The 22,671-nt window shown below is 37.8% G+C and overlaps 1 protein-coding gene and 1 pseudogene across 2 annotated transcripts in view; both read left to right on the top strand.

The window, feature by feature from the left end:
- Positions 1–22,671, top strand: part of UNC13C (unc-13 homolog C) — a 491,690-nt gene that overhangs the window by 416,323 nt on the left and 52,696 nt on the right. For both annotated transcript variants that reach the window (XM_053670097.1, XM_053670096.1), the window contains 2 exons: positions 3,943–4,023; positions 17,952–18,099. In XM_053670097.1, coding sequence (XP_053526072.1) covers positions 3,943–4,023; positions 17,952–18,099 — 229 coding nt within the window. The remainder of the gene's footprint in view (positions 1–3,942; positions 4,024–17,951; positions 18,100–22,671) is intronic.
- Positions 16,894–17,015, top strand: LOC119065536 (uncharacterized; annotated as a pseudogene).

Raw genomic sequence — 22,671 nt, 5'->3', positions numbered from 1 at the left:
TATTCATCAATGGACCACATACAGACCAACGTTGTTCCTATAGTCAGAATGCATGTTGTTTTGTTTCAGTTTTGTGGATCAGCATACAGTGTGTGGCATGGGGATGGGTTCCAGACACAGACCACCTGGGCTCCAATTCTGCCTCAGCTGCTTCCTACCATGGTGGTGACACTAGCCAAAGTAGCTAACCTTTGTAACCTTCAGGGACAGTAGCCAAAGTATTTAATCTATTTACCCTCCAGATGTGGCATTTGTAGAGTACAGAAAATTTTAACGCTTTGTTCATAGGATTGTTGTGGAATAAGTAAGATAACACACACATTATCCCTGTATGGTAACTGCACAGAGGATGTACCTCCCACCCACAGAAAGAGCTATTTGCCTCCTCCTCCAGCTGGCAGCTCCAAGTTAGGCATCACAGGGACCGTTTTGTGTGTTAAACATGGGGGAGGATAATCCATTTGACTGTGTAATTATTTACTATGATAAAATAGCTGTTCTATAATTTCAGAATCCTATTTTGTCACCTACATTGTCCCCTTCCCCAGAAAAAATAATTCATTTAGAAGACATAACTGTTACCTAAAATTGTTTCTTACAGGCATTCAGTGATTTTGATACTTCAAAGGGAAGGTAGATGTCACTGCCAAACTATCATTTTGTATCTTGTTTCTAGTTTCTACTTTATAAATTTATATGGTGTTAATAAACCCATATAAATGGATTTATATGGTGTTGAAGCTTCTCACATACAACCACAAAGGGAAAACACCATAGCGTCTCATTACAAAGGAAATGGCCCCGGCCGTGCTTCTAGCACCTGTGTGATGTTAGAAAACCTGCTCCGTCTCCCTGAGCTTCAGTTTCCTGAATGAATCGTTCTATCGGATAGAAATGTTTCTGTTTCAGGTGATGAAAAGCCATACTAACACAAGCAAGGAGGAATTTTATTTCTACAAGAAACTATGTAGTCTTAGGATAACTCTGGTTTCCATCACTGCTTGGTTAGGAACTCAAACAATGTTACAGAAATCAGCTGCAGTCTTTCAGCTCGGCTCTTTCCTTAGTTGATGCATTGCTTGTAACAAACCTCCCTCCCTCTTTGTAAAATAGTTTGTCTCTGTTCTGAATCCAACATCTTTGAACTTGAAATCTTGTAGAGAAGAACACCCATATTGATGCAAGGAATTCCAGCAAAATCCACTGGCAGGCACATCATCAGTTCTGATGCAATGTTATCAACATTCCCAAGCCAAGCACTGTGGCCTGGGGAGTGACATATGCCATTTGGCTTAACCCACATGTCCGCCCCTGAGTGGCAGGTGCAGTGACGCCTGTCCAAATCTTGTAAATTCTGGGTGGGATGGAGACCAGCTCCCCAGAATACATACTCACATTAGGTGAAAAAATCCTACTCCACTGAAAATATAGGTAAGGCCCCTTTGCAGCCCCCAAATTTCATCAATTCAATTAATTCTCTTCTGATTATAATAACCAAATAGCAAATTTTAATAAAATGTCATAAAGGGTTATTTCATCAACACTGAAATAATCTGAAGAACTAAAAATACAATCTTGATGTCCATGGGTGGTAGAAAATAACTTAGCTTTATATTTTTCAATTACTTACCCTTGACTTTTTTTAATTTTTAACTTATTAGTGCATTTAATTATTATTTGAATTATAGAGCAATAAAGCCTCAACAATAATACACAAAAACTTTAAATCTAGCCATAATAAAAAGCTTGAAATTTTTCAGTTATTTCCCTTATTTATTCTACTAGACTATCACTACCAATAAAGAGTATATATATTTTTAATTATGGGCATTTACATTTTTATACATTAGTTTGAAAACAGACTAAATCCACTGGAAAAGTGCTATCTAGAGTAATTCACCAGTGGCTAAATTTACAAATCCTATATAGAAATATGAACAAATAATAATATTACTTAAAAGAATGCATGATCAAGAAAAAATAGAATAAAGAGGGAACTATGATTTTGAATAGGTTCATGAAACAAATATTTATTCAGCAGTTTGATATGTATTTATTACCTCATGTTTCTGCAACTTCATAATGTATGGATATTATGTACACCCAGGTTTTTGTTATTTAATGGGATCAGATTTGTCGTAATTTTTTAAATGAATACATCTTATGGACAGAGGTGATACAATATCAAACCAATTAATAAAAATATGTCTGAGACTGTGCATTTACTGACAGCAAGCAGTAACTCACTGGGAAGTTACTCATTGTCAGCCTCTTTCAGAGACTCCTTTATTTGAATGAGCTATTGTTAACTCCCAGGAAATCATTTCTGGCAAGAATTATATTTTTCTACAGCACCACATATATCATTTATCAGCATCTATTTTAAAAATGTAATCATCTCATAAAGCTAAGTCAAGACAGATGAAGCCAGAGATTTGTTTAATATAAAATATTTGTATTTACTTGTCCTAAAGCATTTCTCCTATATTTCAGCAAACATTTTCTATCACTCTTTGAGTCTCAATGGGTATTTAATATTCTGTTTAAAAATATTGCATGGACTCATGTGTTTGAGCTGAAATCCCCATATGAGAAAGACACAGCAAGTTGCAGGCGTGTATACTGTGGATCCATGAAGTATTATACCATGGTTTCAACAATGTTCAAAGGAGTATGATTCTATTTAAGCACAATGAACTCTGTAAGATAAGCTAAGAGAAGAACAACTCAATTGCCAAAAGTATATTGGGTGCCCAGCAGGTGATAATTGCCAAGATAGGCACTGAAAGGCTGCAGAAGACATAGGAACTACCTTCAGGAAATCGTGCCATCCACTAAATAACAGTATAAGGGCTAGAACAGAAACATGAGCCAGTAGTTGTGATTGCGCAATTTGTGAACTGCACGGAGTGCCTGGCTAAGGTAGCGAATGATGGTCAACATGAAGTCCATGTTCCACTTGGCAAGTGATGTGTGCTGGTGTGGAGCTGCACCCATGGAAAAAGAGGCACCTTTTAGGACTGACCAAAGGCACTGATCCTTTCATTAAGCCAAACATTCTCAGAGCTTTCCCTCCAATTCACCCAAAGGCACCTATAGAAGTTACAGTGTAAGTCCCAGGAGGGCAAAAATCTTGTTTTATTGAACAATAGGTCTCAATTACCTGGACCAGTACTGGCACATAAGGAGCACTCAATCAATATTTGTTGGATCTTATTGACTAGAATAGTGGTCGCCTGGGAGAGATTGTATTAATTTGGGAGATCAGGACTTTGAAATCTTTTCTCGTAGACAAGTTTCTATTTTCTTTACTATTGTCTTCATTTCCCCAAAGAAGCTTTGAATGATGGGTTGAGACAGCTCACATTGAACAATGAGGAAAATCTATTGTAAAATATGGAAATCAGTTCTAAAATAATGAAAATTATTTTTGAAACATTGAAAATATCTAGACCTAAATTCAATTAACACTTTCCTAGTACTAACTAAGCATTGAGGGGGCTACAAGGAAGAAAATAAATTGGAGGCATTATAATTAAGGCAGTCTTTATCAGTAGCAATTGAGAGAGGCTAAAATTCACCTCTTAAATCCCTCCAATAATTGACCTTCTTTAGCTTACAGAACATAAAGCAAGGAACTGTGGTGAACAAGCTTTGCCTCACATTTTTCAGGTTTCTCACTTTTATCCTAACATTAACTTGTAAGTGGAAAAAAAGCCACATATGAATCAAAGTATTACTCTTTAAGTAAACATACAGTATTTCTTCTTTTGGCAAAATGGATGTTTATTAAATATAAGATAAAATAATTATCTAAAGTATGTTGATAAGATGTTTCAAATAGAAATGTGTGCACATGAGAATTATATTGATTTTGTTTGAAAATAGTTGTTAAATAAATGACCCAGTTACTTTATAAGCAACTGTTCACTCGTTTAACAGGAGCACATGATTCGAGAGGATGCCAAGGGCCTGACGCTAAGACAGTGCACTGTGATGGAGGTGGTCCTGGCTACCATCAAGGTAAGGCTCCAGTGCCTCCGAACATGCATCCAGAGTCCTCTGCGCAGCCTCAGAGAAAGGTACCCAGATGCATATCCATGCAGCTGTGCCACCCATGGGCAGTTGCATAGGTACATTCCAGAAGTGTGTCCAACTTACCCCATGCTGCCTTTTTATTCCATCCACATTACTCTGCCCTTTACTTGCCTCCTTTGTCTATCTCTAGAAAACGTGTGTGAAACCAATGTTGTAACAGCTGTTTTCAAAGAAAGACATGTACTATCCGCAGAGCCCAGTTAAACAGATGCTCCAGGAGATTAGAGGTTAACAGAATTTCTTTTTGTGTTCAATGCTTGTTGAAATAGTGTTTATTTTTATTTATTATTTTTATGTTTTAATCATTTATTTTTACTGTACTTTGCCCATTACCATTTATCCCCCTTACACCCTCTTTCACCTCCACTAACCCCCCTCCTAAAATGGTTTTTAAAAGATCAATCTTCTCCTCTTTCATATTAACTGCAATAATTTGATTTTCTGCTCAAAGCTCAAAGGCATTGTGTTGTGTGCATTAATTTTTCATAGCCAATGGTTGACAAAAGTTGTAGTGTGGGCTAAATGTGGGCAGATCTCAAAATGTTACTTAGCATTCCTTTGCTTTCATAGATGCCTTATTTTTACATATATGTTTTGTACTTATATGTTAAAGTTTATTAAAGAGTGAAAAATTAATTTACCTTCTAAATTCAAACTGTATCCAATGCCTCCACACTTCAGTGTGGGCAGCATCTATTATTCAAGATGTGTGAACAGTGCAGCAAAAAGTATCAGCTTTAAGGAGCAGTTTCTAGAGCAGGGAATAGTCTCCTTGGATAGAAACAGACCTTGCATGGTATTAATTAGAGCAGAGCTCTACCTGTGTAACAACTGGACACCTTCACAAAACTATCACCTTGTGGCTTTTGTTTTGTAGTGTTGGCATTTAATAAGAGGCTATCTTTTACTTCTTAGGTGTCAAAAGCTGCAAAATGAAATCTGTGAAGTGTAACTTTTGTAACACCTAGTGGAAATGGGGATTGTGAATTTAGGTGTGAGATTACAGAAATAGAATTGCTAAAATATGCAGCAAGATTATTATCTGAATAAAATTTTTTGAAAAAGAGTGTTGTCTGGAAGTATGGAAATTTCACAAAATAATTTTCAGGGGAAAAATGAAAAAAATATAAAAAATAAATATAGGGAAAATATGAAAAACCAGTTCTTTTTAAAAATGACTTTCAAAAATGTGAATAAGAAATTACTGAAATATAGGAAAATGCTAGCAGAAAAAATAAGAACTCTGAAGTACAGCATGAAGAGGGAAAAAAAGTAAAATTTTTAGAATCTAAATTCAGCTCTTCATGGATTTTATTAGGTGAATGCATGACCATAAGAGAGAAAGAAAAATGTGTTCTGTGAAAATAAGGAATGACATTCAAGGTAGTGACGGACCTGGCTCCTGTCCTCAATATTTCTCTAATTCCTCTTGGTCAAGACACATGGCCAACACATGTAGGCTGAGCTCTGCCCAAACTTTGGGACAGTCCTGACCTCTAGACAAATCTACATGTTGACAGCTCAACGATCCCATTTTCCTGTCTGGGTCCTCTGTGGTGATCTTTTAACTTAGCCTCAGCCACCTTGCTCTTTAGAATTTATCTGATGTCCAAACTTCAATAAATGGGTCAATGTCATTATCTTATTATTGTAGTACTGGAGTCTGACCCTGGTACCCATGAGCCTCAGAGCCTGAGGTTGGGTCTCCAGTCTCCCTATTCCCTAACTTCTGTGATGCCAACTCTTTCTCAGAGGCCTCCATGCTCTGCCTGCTCTTAGACTCTCTTGTCCCGGTGGCCTGCCCTTCTAGCAAGGCATTCTCCTGATATTTGCTTTCAATGGGCTTGTCCTCAATTACCAAAGCTAGGACTCCCTTTATCTTGTCTGCAGCTGAGATTTGCCCCTACTGCCTCTCTTACCAAGCACTAATTCTCATGTTGACTACAAAGGAATTCAGGGAAAGAAAAATACTACTTAAAAGAATTGAAATATTGGATGTCTGCCTGGAGCCCAGCAAGGGAACACTAGAAGACAAGCAGGGACCTCATGAGGAAGATGGTCTTAGAAGCAGCAGACATCTTAGAAGTTAACCAGACAAACACCCAAAGGCTGCAAAAGAGATGAGCCTCAATTTCTTTTTAGCGCAATTTAAGAAAATAAGATGGAGGTAAGAAAAGAAGAAGGAGAGTGCTAAGGAGTTTGTAGAATACTGTAGAAAACAGCTGAAATACTGTTTTCATTCTTTCAAATATCTTCCAGGTATGTACATTGTTTCACCCGGTCCTTATAAATATCCTGGTTGTTACACAGGTGAAGAATTATTATTCATATTTTAAATGAGGAAATAGAGGCTAATGGGGGATTAACTTCTTTGTCTAAGGCCACAGACCTGCTAGTACTTGGCAGAGCTAAGAAAAAAGTCCAAACTCTGTAGTCAATATCCTTGCTTCTATGTCACATTATTTCACTTAATGTTAAAAACAAGTGCAGATGAAATGTGGCATGCCAAAATGGACACTATTTCTTCGGGGTAATTAATTCTTTTTAAATTAAAATTCGATATTTCAGTTTTTTAGATTATTTTCCAATTATTTAAAAGTAATTTTAAATCCTTTAACCTCTATGCAAGTATTGATAGAAAATATTGACTCTCTTAAATAATAAAAATTTTACTGGATATTGTCTCATCCCAGTCACATGCGGTTTTAATTATAAGCCATGAGATTAGAATATGGTCGAAGTAACAGCAGTTACAGTGATATGCTGCGGCTGTCATGGTGGCTTTGAGATATTCCATTCACCTGCCAACAAAGCCAAGTCGATAGTATTTAAAAATAAAAGTAGAAAGACGACAGCAATGAGTCAGATAGCTAACAACTTAATTGTTCTGTGCAAGCCAACAGAGAAGCCAACTGGGAAACCCCAGTTTGAAAGGTCCTAGTTGAGCTGTCAAGTCTCAGACCACATGCCAGGAAGACTCAAGACTGCTGGATTCCCTGAAATGAGGGTTCTTTCAGAGAACAGGAGACATTTTTTCCAAAAGCAAATATTCTTGACCTGAGCATGAATCTCAGACTTTAGAATATTCTTAAATCTTGAACAATGCTCTTTACTTTGTGATGAAGTGTTAAATACCCAGGAAAAAAGCTGGCTGCTTTTGTTTTCCCTACCCTTCCAGTTCTCCTGGAACACTCGTCCTTTGGACCTGAACATGATGCCCTGCTCTGTGTGCTGTAAGTGTGTTTAACTTCGTGCAGGGGCAGCACAGGGGGTTAAAAGTAATAAGCATATGTCTCAGGGCCCTCTAGCAATCTGCATTTCTTGGTGTATGAGAAAGAATTTGGAATTTACTTATTACATTTTAATTTAATTCCAGATAGCACCATTTCTGGTACTCAAGACTTCAAACAAAGAGCAGGATATGCAATGTGATGTTATGTCTGAGGTTCTTATCCTGACTAAGGTCTCACTTCATCCTATTATTCATTATTCACAAGGCACTTTTGGTGGCTGCTTCTCAGCATCTTCTTTTCTTATCATTTATAAGTATTGGTTTTGCATTATTTAAAATTCAACTGCTCATGGGAAGAACACAGTACCTTACCTAGTTTGGAGTATTATAATTCAAAAATTATTTGAAGGTTTACTGTATACAGAAAGTATTTGGGGGAATGAAGAGGTGGCTGGAGATAAGAGAGACTTCGCTCTTGACTTATGAACAAAAACATCTACCATTGATAAAATAAAAGAGATTTGGACAAAGCTGTGGGAAGTGCAGCAAGGGTGGAAAATTCTCAGTGGTCCCTAGGAACAGCTTCCTAGAGAAGAAAATTGGGAATTTAAAGAATACATTGGAGAAAAGCAAGGGGGAAAGTTGTAGTGAGCCCAGAGAAGAGCAGGAATGAAATGCCAGAAGGTGTGGGTCAGCCTGATATGTTTATGGAGTCTAGTGTAAGGAACAGATCATGACTGGTATGTGTTACAGAGAATAAAAGAGGAACATTGGATTGGAGCCAAAATGCTGAGGCTTAAACGTCAAGGTAAAGAATCTGAACTTCAGTTTGTTGACAAGAGTCAGGGAGTTGCTTAATCTGATATGATAATGGAAAAGAGGACTTCAGGTATAGTAGAAAATAATTTTTTAAATATCTACCAAATATTTTTCTTAAAGTATATCTCAGTTGCTAGAGGCAGGCTATTATTATATCTAAGTTTTTTAAGTAAATTATCTGGCTGAATTTACCAAAATTATGATTCAAATATAGAAAGTAAAAGAATGATGGAAAATCACTACCAAAATAGTATATGTAACCAAAAAGTAAATTCTTCCTGCAAATTCAGGAAGACACATTAGCATGTTCCCATCAGTTGGTAAAAATAGATTATGCAAGATCTTCAAATATATGACAACTATGAAGAGTTGAAGAATTTAGAAAGCTCTTAAATGGGATTATGAAAGGAATGTCATGCTAAGCATGCAGGCAATATTTATCTTGATTTTTTTATTTAGTATTATTATTTTTTCCCTCACAAACTATAATCAGGTCTGAAGTGCTTTATTTTTTGCAGTTTCATGAAGAATACAAATTTTAAAAAAAAACAGAAAAAATATCTCTAGATATTTTTCAAGTTAAAGAAAATGATTATTTTCTTCATAGTTCTTTTGACAACCCCCATTTCAGATGTAATAATAGTGCTGTTCGCCATGCACTCTTGCATTAACAAAACCAATTTATGACTGTAAAGGATGGGAGCTTTGACAAATATCAGAAGATAAATAGAAATCCAAATGTAAATAAAATATTTGAAACCATGTGGGGAATTATACCACTGGCAACTAGAGTAGCAGGATAGTGGGTGGTTAAGAGAGAGAAACTCCAGCGTTCAATCTCCTTTCTGTTCCTATGGGAATGAAAATAGGCTTGATGGGATTATTGTCAGAAATTAAATGAGTTGTCTTATATAAAATAAGTAAAATAGTCCCTATGACTTAAGAAACTCTGTAAATGTAACTATCATAATGTCTGAGAACTGGTTTAATTTGGAGGAGCCCCTCCCTGCTGTTCAACACAAGATCCCACATACTCTAATACAGCCAGATTTCCCGCCTTCTTTCATAATAAGCTTTTCATTCTCTCACAGTGAAGCTACCTAGTAAAGGCGATTCTTCGCCCCAAGCAATAGTGCAAGTCCTGCAGGCCTTGCCTGTGCACAGCAACTTCTCATTATAAAGGGCACAACCCCCTAACATTCTTCAGTATTTTCTGAGACCTCCCTCTGGGAAACAGTGCAGCTCCTTCTCTCAAGGAGTTTTTACTCTAGATATATGGAAGAGGCACATTAAAAATTAGGCAGTACCCTGGCTGGTGTAGTTCAGTGGATTGAGCAGGGGCTTGCGAACCAGACAATCACGGTTCGATTCCCGGTCAGGGCACATTCCTGGGTTGCAGGCCAGTTCCCTGCAGGCCAATTCCCAGCAGGGGACTCATGAAAGGCAACCATACATTGATGTTTCTCTCCCTCTCTCCTTCCCTCTCCCTCTAAAGATAAATAAATAAAATCTTTAAAAAAAAATTAGGCAGTAATATGTGGTAACTTATAAGATGACAGTGTAAGAGATGGAACAGGCTGATCCAGATGCTAGTTGAGGGGCACAGATACAAGTGGTGAGGGTTTAGAGGAGGAGACAACCACTATGAATTGAAGGGATCAGGAGAAGCTGAAGCAGAGGTCTTAATGGGATGGAAGGGAGTTAACAGTCTGGACAGGAAAGACAAGTTTTCTTTGGGAGAAGACTCATGACTTGAACATAGTCAGGGAGAAAGGATTTCACCATAGAAACCCATAAGACCAGAGGTTTAGAAGTCAGTGACTAGACCATTCCACCCACCAGGCTGGATTTAACAGGAGGTTTGCATAGTAAAAAGAAGTATAAAATTAGGTTTAAGTTAAAAGTAGAAAGGTCCTTTGGTACCCTCAGTGGATTTTATAAATGAGGAGCCATTAATGATTTTGAAAATATATGGCATGCCAGAAGTACCACTTTAGCAATGGAAATTTTATAACAATGTGCAAAAGGGATTGAATGATTCAAGATTATAGTCACAAAGATCAGTTACAGTTGTTTAATGAATAAGATGACAAGGGCTATCACTGTGGAGCTGGTCCTAGGAGTAGAAAGGGAAAGAGAACAAGACACAAAGAAAGGAAGAGGCACTGGAACTTGGTGACCGAAACTGAGGCAAGAGTAAGGGAGGAGCCCAGGGTGACTCAGAGGTTTTCAACTGCGTGGCTGGGAAACCCTGGTTCCACTGAGAGAAACAGCAAATTAGGCAGGAGGGTCATCTTCCTGTTGCCACACTGGAGTAAGAGATGGAGGCAGGAGTGTGAAAACAAGTAGCTGGTAACTGCTAAAGGCAGGGACTAGTGCTCAGGATAAAAAATAGGGCTGGAGTTTGGGGAGTTATTCTACCAATTAAGTATATTTTCTTGCAAGTAAAATGATCTTTACAATTCACAAAGCTGTTACAGATGGAATAATTAATTTCATCTTTACCACACTACAGTCAGGCACAGAGGATATTTCTGTTTCCATTCTACAAATAAATAAACTAATAATCTGAGAGGTTAAGTAATCTATGCAAAAAAAATCACATTGCACAGAGGAAAGATTTTAAAAATTAGACTTTCTAGCACATTTTAAAGTAAAGGGCAGAAATAAAGATCACATGGAGGGTTAGCAACAGGGGAGTGGGAGGAGGAGAAGAGGGGAGAAGGTACAGAGAATAAGTAGCATAGATGGTAGGTAGAAAATAGATAGGGGGAGGGTAAGAATAGTATGGGAGATATAGAATCTAAAGAACTTAAAACATGTGGTCATAAACTAAAGGGAATGGTGGGGGAGGGAGTGCGCAGGGTAGAGGGGAATGAAGGGGGGAATAGGACAACTGTAATGGCATAATCAATAAAATGTATTTTATAAATAAATAAATAAAATAAAGTAAAGGGCAGAGAGTCAAAGAGGTAAAGAGGATTCTCAAATCTCAGAATCGGATCCATAACCAACGTCTCCCTTCTCTTGATCATACAGAGAGATGCCATCTGCAGCATTATTGGCCTTTGGCCACTGACCACCATCTAATGGCCAGTAACAGGACCTCACTAACTCATAAGCAACAGCCCCAATTTTTAAGATGTGCTTATCATTGCAAAGGTTTTTAAATTGAACCAAAAATCTGCTTCCATGATGCTTGTAGCTATGTATTGGTCCCCTTTCTGTCCTTTGAAACTACTGTAACAACTTATATTTTGTTTCATCTACGATACCCCTTCAGACAGCAGCAACTGTCACTGCTGCCTGAAGTTGTTACAGCCGTTTACTAGACAGCGTGTCCCCAGACCTCACACAGCCCTGCTCGGCCAGCTTCGGAGGCTCTTCGCTTTTTCCTATTTCTCATAAACCATGAAGCCTGGGAATGAATTAGGAATGACTCTAGTATTCCAGGTTTGTTCTAAGCAGCAGAGAATGTTGTTGCCCTTGACCTGATTACCTATATCAATACATGATAAGATTTTATTAGCTTTGATAGCTGCCCCATCACTTAATAAATCATGTTAAACTCGAAAACAAATAAAGTTCTATGGCTTTTTAAATATTGCTGCTGTTACACTAAGTCATCCCTATTCTGTTGTTTGCAGAAAAAGTTTTATCATAAATAAAGACCCCTTTTGTCTTTGTCATCTGATCCAGTATATAGGCTGAGCCACCATTCCAGACTGCCAAGACCATTGAAGCCAGATTCTGTCCTCCAATGTAATAACTTCAAGCTATAGCTCCATTGCACACATTTGTAAAACATGCTTTCTGTCTTTGCCTGTCCAAGTCTGTGGTGAAAATATCAGCCAGGACAGAGCCAAGGGTAGGGAGAATGTCACCCAGCTGACATCCTTATCCCTCACAGCACTGAGCAGCCAACTTCTTTACAGTCCTCTTGTTACCACATAGGGGTCTGGCCCTGAGCGCTTCTGCTTAGAGCCAGCTGTAGTATGTGGGTTCTTGACTTCATGAGGAAAGATTTCACAACACAAGTCCGGGTGACTATGTAGATCCATTTATTAAATGTGGGGACAGTGAAACAAGGAAGGGCTTAGCATAAAAGAAGCAATAGGAGAGCCTAGGCTGCGCCACCTTAGCTCATTTGGAAGCCAGAGAAAAGGGGGCTTTGGAGACTGGTTCAGGGGATTAGCCTGGGACAAGTGGCCAGCCGCCCATTGCCTTAGAGTTTAGGAGACTTGGGCCTATGAAGAAAGAAGTTGGGGGAAGAAGAGGGGCAGGGTGCCAGAGTGAGAGGGCCCAAACTGGGTCCATTGTCTTGAGGCTTTTATCTTTCTCCTACAAGCGGGAATTTTAGGGGAGGTCTCAGGGGACGGTTTCAGCAGAATTTTCTCAAGTTGTCCAGGTGTGCTTTTTCAGGGTCATGGTCTCCACTGACCGGTCAGCAGTAGGGCAGAGGTCTTTAGTCCTTGCAGTTGGTTCTGGCATCGCCCACCTGGTTTTGCTGCTTTTCTGGGCCTGGAGCAGAAATAAAACTGAGGCCTAGATGTTATCTCCAGGGAGGTGACCTCCTGCCCCTGGCTGTAAATTGCTCAGCCATTGTGTTCAGCTTCCTGTCTCAGTTTCCCTATTCCACTCGCCAAGGGATTTTCCTAGCTTCTTACTATCCTGTCTCATGCTAACTGATGGAAAATTCCTTTCTTGAATGAGAAGAAAATGGCCTGTCCCAATGTGTTATTTTCCCAGTTATTTTCTGCTCATTTGCACCAGTCTAAGTAAAACATCAGAACAAATCAAAAAGGTTCGGGGATTATGCTGCAGGTTGCAAAGGATCAATAAGAAACTGAGTCATAGAGTTTTTGTTGTTTGTTTGTTTGTGTTTAGAATCCAGTTTTCCACATACATAAAAGGGAAACTTCAAGAAGGCTTATTCCACATTCGCAAATTCCCCTCTAGGACATAATTCCCCTCCAAAATACTTACTATAATGAATGGAGTACAACTCAGCCTCACCGAACTGTGGATAGTGGATTTCAGTAGCTAAGACATTCACTCCCATACATCAGCCTCAGGTTTATATCCCTTAAGCCAGGGCTCTTGGAAAGAGTCAGAACTAAATTAAAATCTCTGAGTGACGTGCATGCAGTGACTGCATCCTTCTTTCTCCTGACTAACTGTGCTGGTGTGATAAACAGACCCCTGCTCTTAGGAGCCATGGACAAGGTTCTGAACACCATGTGAAAGGCTTCCCATAAAGCAGCATTCCATCAAGGTTTCATTTGCATAACCACAGAAGTCATTTCCTTTGCTCTTTGAGTAATGAGCCAGTACCATGTTTTATTTGTCTGTGTTCACTGAGCTAAGACTTTTATTCACAGCATCTTGCTTTCTTGTTTTCTCTCCTAACATTACTACTTTCTGTCCCTGGTGTGTCTTGCAACATCTCCTACTATAGGATGCACCCAAAAGACAAGGCATCATTTCTGTCCTTACAAATCTTTTGTTCACTTACTATCCTGCTAGACCCTTTGGCGGAAGTCAGTTCAGTGTCAGCTGAAAACTCTTGAGAGACCCTTAGGCTTTCCTCAGGAACAAACTCCTATCTTATGTTTTCATCTCATGATTAGTCCCCCATGTCAGAGATCTACAAAATAATGCCCTCCTAGAAAATACATGTCTTCCTATAAACTTATTAAAAGGGGTTCAAGACGAAATACATAGTTTGTGTCTTCATAGCCTAGCTCCAGTTTCCTTCTTTCAGGAAGCTGTTTAGACCCTCAAAACTATCCCTGTTATGTGAAATCCAGTCACGTCCCTAGGATTTCCTAAACCATATCCCATGGAATATTTGTGTCCCCAAGTGTTAATAAATGTCATATATGATATGTGTCCTGTAACCAAGTAATTTTAAGAACGAGGTTTCACTTCCTATGGTTTCAGTTGACAGCAGTCATCCACAATCCAAAAATATTAAAGGGGAATTCTTAGGAAGAAACAATGCATAAGTTTTAAGTTGGGCACCACTCTTAGTAACACAGTGATATCTTAGCCATCTCACTTCATTTTGCCTCTGATATAAATCGTCCTTTCTGCTGTCTCCACACGGTCTACACCCCCTGCTCATTTAGCCACTTAGTAGCCAACTTGGGTATTAGATCAACTGTCATGGTATCACAATGCTTGTGTTCAAGTAACCCTATTTGACTTAATAATGCCACGTTCACATAACTTTTGTTACACTATATTATTGTTAAGTGTTCTGTTTTATTACTAGTTATTGTTGTTAATCCTCCATGGACCTAATTTGTAAGTTAAATTTTCTCATAGACGTGCATATAGGAAAAAATAGTTTCTATAGGGTTTGGTGCTATCCTGGCTTCAGGCATTCACAGGGGGTCTTGGAACATACCCCCTGCAAGTAAAGGGGGACTGCTGTGTGTTAATGAAAGATTAAACATATTTATTTACCACAGTAGGTCACAGAGACTTTTATATGTTAATAAACATTGTGAATCCTTAAGACTACAATGCCATCTGTCCACATCCTCTCCAACACTCATTTATTGATTTGTTTGTGATGGCCATTCAGACCAGTTGAAGTGGTATCTCACTGTGATTTTAATTTGCATCTCTCTGATGGTTAGTGATGCTGAGCATCCTTTCATATGTCTCTGGGCCCTGTGTATGTCCTCCTTGGACAAAACCAAGGCAGGGTGGAATCAGGGGAGGGAGGTGGGAATGCCTGAGGTCAGGGCATGGGGGAGTGGTGGGAGGAAAATGCAGACAACTGTACTTGAACAAGAATAAAAAAAGACCACAATGCCATCTCTAAACTTTCCTAGTTCCACCGCTGCCTAGAGACAACTTAAATCTTCTAGGCAGCACAACTTTAGTGGTTAGAATAGAATAACAGTAGCAAACAAGCAAAGTTCAAACTATACCAAAGAAAACATTTTCTGAGAATTTTAAGTACCTCAATTCTTCTTAAGTGTTGGTTACTTACCCAGGGGGATTGTCTTCTTTCTCTAGTCCAGTTATAGTGACTTAGCTAGGCACTGCCGAAATTTAAAATGGCAATGCCGATAAAATGATAGACATCAAAGATGTCACCTCCTTAGAAATCTCTACTGACGCTTTCCCTAGTAGAATTGTTTGCCTCTCCATTGTTTGCCTCCCCATTGTCTGTTTTTCAATCATTTTTCTTACACCTGCAACATATTATTGAAGTCATGTTGGCATTTTGGTTACATTCCCTAGTAGATTATAATCCCTCTCACAGCAACCTCTGGACATCTCTAGCTTCATATTTTTGGCAGCCAGCACAAGGTCTTGCTCATGGTGTAAATTTAAGAAGTCTTTGTTAAGGGGCAGAGGGAGAGAGAACAGGCAGGAAGGCACACCCTGACACTGATGCTGTGGGGTGAGCCATGGGCCATGGCCATGTTCTCACAAATCAGACAGTGAAATCTCGGCTGCCCTTGTGAATGCTGTCACCTGTGCTGCTCTATGTACGTTATTAAGGAACACTTTTTAAAAGAGGGCATCATATAATTGTGACATCCGTGCCTTTATTAAACAAGCCAAAATATTATTTACCTCATCTATTTATGAGAGAACCAGTAAGCTCTTACAACCGGCTCAAAGGAGAATTCCAAGAACCACGCATAAGGATAAGCAATAAAGAAATCTGAAGTAAATTTCCAAATTTGGGCAAAACAGATCTACGCACGGAACAATAATCAGTCCTTTCCTACCAGAAATAATTGATTTGCATTTATGTGGATGAGTGCCATTTACATTATTACCCATTTCCTACAATTTACAGAGTTTAAAATAGCCTAAAGACAATGAAAAGCAAAGATAACCCACCAATCTTTTTTGCCCATTTCAAAGTCACAGTCATCCCAGACAACTCTCATTAGTCCCAAGAGATGGCAAAATACCATTGTAGCTGCTGCTTATTCTTCCTGTACTTCTTTTTATCATAATCCTCTAGCACTTATGCTTAGGTGTCATAAGATTGGAGCCTGTATGAGAAACACAGAGAGAAAATGTGTTTCTTTCAGAGATCCTGCCTAGGTTTGGTTTAACTCACCCGACTCTCCTCCCTGTTAAGGTAGGTTATTGCATCTGAAGGCTCCTGGGCTCTCATGTAAACAGACTTCAGAGAGCACCCACCACTCCTCCAGGAGAAATGTCAGTACCAAGCTAATCCTTGCCCTCTCAATACATCTATTTAATATTTTCCACCTTAAATATTACATCATGTTTCATGAAGAAAGAGATGATCATACTTTTTTTCACTTACCAACATATCTGAAATAATTCTGGACTCATAGTTCTCAATAAACAGTTTCTACTTGTGAAAATGTTTTAATATCTTTACAAGAAGATAAAAGTGTAAAGCAATTTCAAATACTATGTCTTTGTCTTTTAAAAAAAATAAGAAAAGGCTTTTTCCATTTTTCTATTGGAAGTTTAAGTGGCCAGTTTCTTCCCCTTGGAGAGGGTGTCTGTGCTTGGAGCCATCTTTCTTCTGATTAGATCCCCATTGCCCTGAGTCTTCCCTACATTATACTATTTAAAAGTGCACTCAGATGCCTACAAATGTGCAGGATATTTTTCTACATCTCCCCTTGAACAGAGGAGAAACTTGAGGTAATTATGATTTCTTGGTTCATTGAATTATTTTAGCTCATAATTTTTAAGGAGTAGGATAGAGCAATGACACATATCCCCTTAAGAGCATGTATCAAATTTTTTTGTTGCTCAAGCAGGAGCCTAAAGCAATGTCTTTCTATGGTCTGTTGGCCACTTCAGAGCTTAGGAAATGTAATGGTCAATTCATTAGAAAGAAACATTTTTGTTGAGCTTTTTAAAAATATGTTATTTTCTGGGCTCATGGGTCATAGAGAGCCATGTCACAATGAGCGTTGTTGGTGTAGAGAGTGGGAGAACCATTTGCCTGACATTAACAGAATGTTACCAATAGTGCATAGTATCATCTATAAATGATTAAGGGAGAAAACATTTTTTGTTCCATCACATATCTCTGCATGTTCTACTTTCCAAAGGATGTCATGCATAATTCTTGCAGCATGTAAAATGCTGGCATTCTTCAATGACCTTATTTATTTTCAAAGAGTTCATATCTTCTTATTATCTTACCTATAACTATTGTAATGTTTTGAATTTGTTGATTGACATTAGCAAAAAATAAGACCTATATGATTTATCACATTTATCAGACGCAAGGTTCAGGGGATGCTGACTTTCTAAGAGCCACTCTTCAATTTTAGGTTGGTCCCTGTCTGCATCGCTGTGTGATCACAGGATGGGGAAGTTGGACCAGCAGGGATCTGGCCTCGAATCACAAACTAGTGATTCATGGAAACATAAATTCCCTTCCTTGTGAAATTTTGCTAACCATGAGCACTTTTCTCATCCTCTAGAAACAGAAGTCAATAACCAAGTTGACTATTATCTAAATGTGTCATCCCAAAGGATGCCAACCACTGCATCTTCACAATCTCATATGCTTAACTAAAATTTTAAATCAGAGGAAAAGTCTTAAGCCCCAAGGATCTCAGGTCCATGGTGCAGAGCATCATTTCGGAGATACTGAGTGAACCTGAACTAGATGGTGCTGACTTAGCAATGGGCATGTGGGTACTTTCTTTGTACCCACCTTACACTGACCATACTGTGTTTCATTTGAGCTTTACTATTACAGCAATAAAACCCATCCTCCAGTATTACTTCCAAATGCCTCTGCTTACGTTATTTATTTTCCTTTTAGCAATACTTTCATGCGGGAGGAAATGGCCTCAAAAAGAATTTCTTGGAGAAAAGCCCAGATCTTCAATCTCTGAGATATGCTCTCAGTCTTTATACCCAAACAACCGATGCCTTGATAAAGAAGTTCATAGACACTCAGACCTCACAGAGTAAGTAACACATTGGACGTGATAATAAACTGAACACCTAACTAAAATTCAACGTAATTGTTGTAAATTATATTTATTATTTGTACTATTATACATTAAAGCAATAAGGGGGGTATGTTTACCAGAAAATTACCTACTTTTAGCATTCATAAATTTTATAAATAATTTCAATAACACTAGGGGATGCTTAACATTAAACCTGCATAGAATGGGTGACTCTCACTAGTGACTATAAATTCATAAAATTTAGCAAGACCTAGTTTTGAATATCTATGACTATGATATTCTTTTCAATTTAGTACAAAAGATTTATTGTTTGCTTGTCTTGGTAACTTACAAAAAAGTGGTAATAATTTCCCAAATCCTGATTTCAAATGTAAAATCTCCTGCTTTGGGGGTTTTTCAAGGGAAATCTCATTTTGTTCTAATTTTACATGAGAAAAAACTTTAACTTTTACTTTGAAGTGAGCCAAAAGGTATTTTATTTGAAATCCAGTTCTGTTTCACATGGCAACATTCCCACCTCGTAAGCTTCCAGGATACCACTGTTAAATAACCTTTCTTTAAGGTTGCTTTGTGATTTGTTATAATTTGGTAATTATATGTATTTATGATCTGCCATTTCTGAGAGATTATTGAAAATGTCAGTAGGAGTCAAAAAAAGCCAAGTGCAGGCTCAAACTCTAAAACATAATAAATCAAAGCACAGAAATCATAAATGTAAATAGAGGATATGGTCTTCATTCATGAGAGAGCTTCAGAAAGGAAAGAATAGGGATTATTTTTCCTATTTTTCCTGTGATGAAAATGCTTGAGACTTAGGTATGTGCATTTCTTTGTGGATATTTAACTTTTGTAACTACATCAAATATGATACCAAGGTAAGTGCTATGTAAGTGCTTGGCCTACCTTTAACACTTTGTGCTTCCTTTTTTTAAATTGATCTATACCACTTTATTTATTTTATTTATCTATCTATTTATTTATTTTAATTGTTGTTCGAGTACAGTTTTCTGCTTTTTTCCCCCACCCCAGCCCAATTAAGTGCTACAAAGAGTTTTAAAAATATAACATGCAAACCCAGCTTACATCTTGGGATGGTTCCCGAAAGGAGAAATAAGCTGAACTCATGAGGGGTTATCAAAAAATACAGAAATATTCGGAACATTACTCCCTAAATCCCTGATCTTTCAAAGTTTTCTGAACTTCATAAATATCAGTTCAATTCTAACACATCATATAGTATTGTAGCTTTATTCCCAGGTAATGTAAGTATATGAAATTTTTGTTTTGCTTTCATAGGTAATTTATGTGTACATATACATGCATACAGTCCATGTTTTAGCATAGATTCACACCACAAAACAACATATGTATATCAATTTTGGCACATGGAATTTGCACATTTAATTTTTATAGTATATATTATATGGCAACATTAAAAACATATAGTGGCAGATAAAAAGATCTGCAATCCTAGTAACCACTTGATTTAACATAACTTTATTTCAGACTTGGCCTTCCTTTTTCTTTTTTACTCTCATTTTCTGGCTCTGTTGAATACACTTTTTTTTTTTTTTTTTGCATAATTGAAATTGGCAAGACATAGCTATGAAACAGCTTTGCATTTTGTCCAATAGAGACCTTCAGCCATGCTTTGTGGAAACTAATCCCTACCTACCTCATCAACCCTGCAACTGTCCCCAACCAGGCATGATCAGGCCCAAAGGACCTGGAGTCTAAAGAACCTGATGTGCCCTTTGCTTCCTACCTCTCCCCTCTTCCAGAGCTCTTTCTGCTATAGCAGTTTTGAGGGCAAAAACTGAAGGGGAGGAGGGAGATGTCTTCAATGTTCTCTGTGTGTTTGCATCCAAATGTTGGCTTTCTGAGGGGGTCCAGTGTTAGGACCCACTGTATTTGTTCAGCTCCATGGTGGTGAGAACTTATATCAGCTCCCTTGAGGGACCCCTCAGTGACTGTCTCATACAGCACATAGTGTAGCTTCTTGCTCCTTGAATATCTGTTCCTAGTGGCCCACCCTCTGGAATTGGGTTCCAGCAAGAAGGCTGAGGCCCAGTTTCCTCCTGTGGAGTCCACTTGAGCCATAAAAAATTCCAACATTCTTTCTACATCTTTGGTGTTGATGCAGGATTCTACACTGTCACCTGCCACCTCTCCAGTTCTCCACTGCTCAAACATGTTTATATTTCCAAACTGGGGGAGGTTGGAGGGTGGAATACTACTGCCTAATAAACATAACCATTGTTCAATCAAAAATGGAAGCAAGCCAGTTTTATAAATTAATGGAGGCAGGATTTCTGAGTTTATATTCATACTCTCTTCTATCACAGTCCTATTCCAGTACTTATTACCATAGATTGACTAATATAGTCGGTCAACAACACCACATCCTTTATAAAAGATTAAGGAATAGGAGAGATGAGATAAATGCTTGCTGAATATTAGAATTATTTATGGCATAACTGAAAATAAAATATAATAGAGGATACAATCTTTATTTCCATAACTGACCCTAAAGTCATGGTTTATATTTATGACTTCCAAATGCCCCTGTTCAGATCATGTTCCCTTTGGCTTCAAAGGGACCCCAGTTTCTAGGATCATTGACTTAGAAATGTAAAAAGTTGAATTCTCAAGGCTCTTCTTTATATGGGTTTCTATACTCTTTTATGGACATTTGACCGTGGACATGTTGAAATAGATGAACTTGGGTTCCAATCTCTGCATTCCTTTGGTATTCACCCTGCAGATGAGCATGTCCAGTTAACAGTAGGATCAGTTATCCCCTTTCTACACCTGATAGCATGAAGTGCCCAAATCCAGTGTAAATATTGTTACAGTTATACAAATAATTTTCAAGCACTTAGCACAGTACCAAGTACCCACGAGTGAATATTTATTCTAATATTTATTATATTTAGTACTTGTTAATCTAAAGACTTATATTTCATTAATTTTATTTAGGAAGATCATACTGGTGTTATGGTAACTTTCAAATACAACATTTGAAGTGATTGAGGTGAAAGCCAGTGCTGCACAGTACAGACCCTGCTGCGTTCTGTCTGAGGGGCCCCAGGAGCACACTCCACTGGATACACTGGGGTGCCACCATGTTAGTACCCCAGGCAGCAGCCCTCACCAGTGAAAGACAGAAACTGGCAGATTAAACAACCAGAGGCTAAAATTCAGCTTCTAATTTAGTTGGGACAACTCTGAGGTGTGTTTTGCAGAGACTCCTGAATTCCCTTCTAGTTGGCGCTCAACTCTCCCTGGGAGGCTGGTTTGATGCCATATTCCTTTTTGGCTTCCTTACTTTTTCTCACCTCCTCAGTCCCTATTGGTGTGTCCTGGGATCCCTTTCCAGAGAGACCCTGTACCCTTGAATGCTTGTTTCAGATCTGCTTCTGGGGAACCCAAATCCAGGGTCACACCACTAGAAAGTGGGGAGCCAGATTTTAATTCAGCTAGTCTAGATCTCTAGATTCATTGCTCTTAACCATTGTACGCACATCTTCTTGATGACAAGTATAAAAGGAAAATACTCTGAATGTATCTTTCTCCATGACTCGAACTCTCCCCCCATGATTTCTCAAGTCAGAAATACAAAAATAAATGAAATTTGACCTATAAATAAGTAAACATTATTTGGAAAAATTTTACATGTTTTCATTTACCTCATGATCAGTAAAACAAAGTAGTTTTAGTTCTCGTAATTTCTAACTCATACTCCAGAGGAAAATAATTTTTCAAAAGTACATTAAATCATTAGTTAAGTCTCATTTAATGGATCTCCAAATTGTATAAAAGACTTTGGGATCCATTAGAAATCAAAGTGTGCTTTTTAAAGCATTCATATTTTCCTTCTTTTATTCTCATAAAATTTTCCATATTTTATTTTTTGCTCTACCTTTCATTTATATTTTCTTTTTCATCTCTTTCTTTATTTTGTTTTATCCCTTGTATGTCTGTGTTAGAAAACTAACTAAAGTATTAAATTTTTTAAACCAACTATTGTCGTAATTTTTTGCTAATTTTAAATTGAAAGGTATACTTTTCCTTAAAAATATTTTTATTTGAATTCAGCTTTTTCAGTTCATACTTATAAGCCCATTTTAAAAGTGGCTCATAAGTATAGAAACACCTGCTGTATCTTGCTCTTTCTTCTCCATTTATTTATTTATTCATTCATTCATTTTATTTTTTCAACTTCTCACCTTGCTTTTATACTTTCTTCTCTTTTTCAATAGATATTGATGTCATCTTTTTCTTTCTTAAAATTTCTTTTTATTGTATTTTTCATTACCTTTTTTTTTAGGAATCTCTGCAAAAACTTTATTTTTTAATTTTTTTCTATACTCTTTTATGGACATTTGACAGTGGACATGTTGAAATAGATGAACTTGGGTTCCAATCTCTGCATTCCTTTGGTATTCACCCTGCAGATGAGCATGTCCAGTTAACAGTAGGATCAGTTATCCCTACTGTTATCCCATCAATAAAATGGCATTTTATTGATTATGCCATTACAGTTGTCCCATCTCCCCCCTTCAT

Source organism: Artibeus jamaicensis, unplaced genomic scaffold (assembly GCF_021234435.1).
Source record: "Artibeus jamaicensis isolate MK-2021 breed Jamaican fruit bat unplaced genomic scaffold, CSHL_Jam_final contig_548, whole genome shotgun sequence".
In the NCBI taxonomy this organism is placed as follows: domain Eukaryota; kingdom Metazoa; phylum Chordata; class Mammalia; order Chiroptera; family Phyllostomidae; genus Artibeus; species Artibeus jamaicensis.
This window is presented reverse-complemented; position numbering and strand designations above follow the sequence as displayed.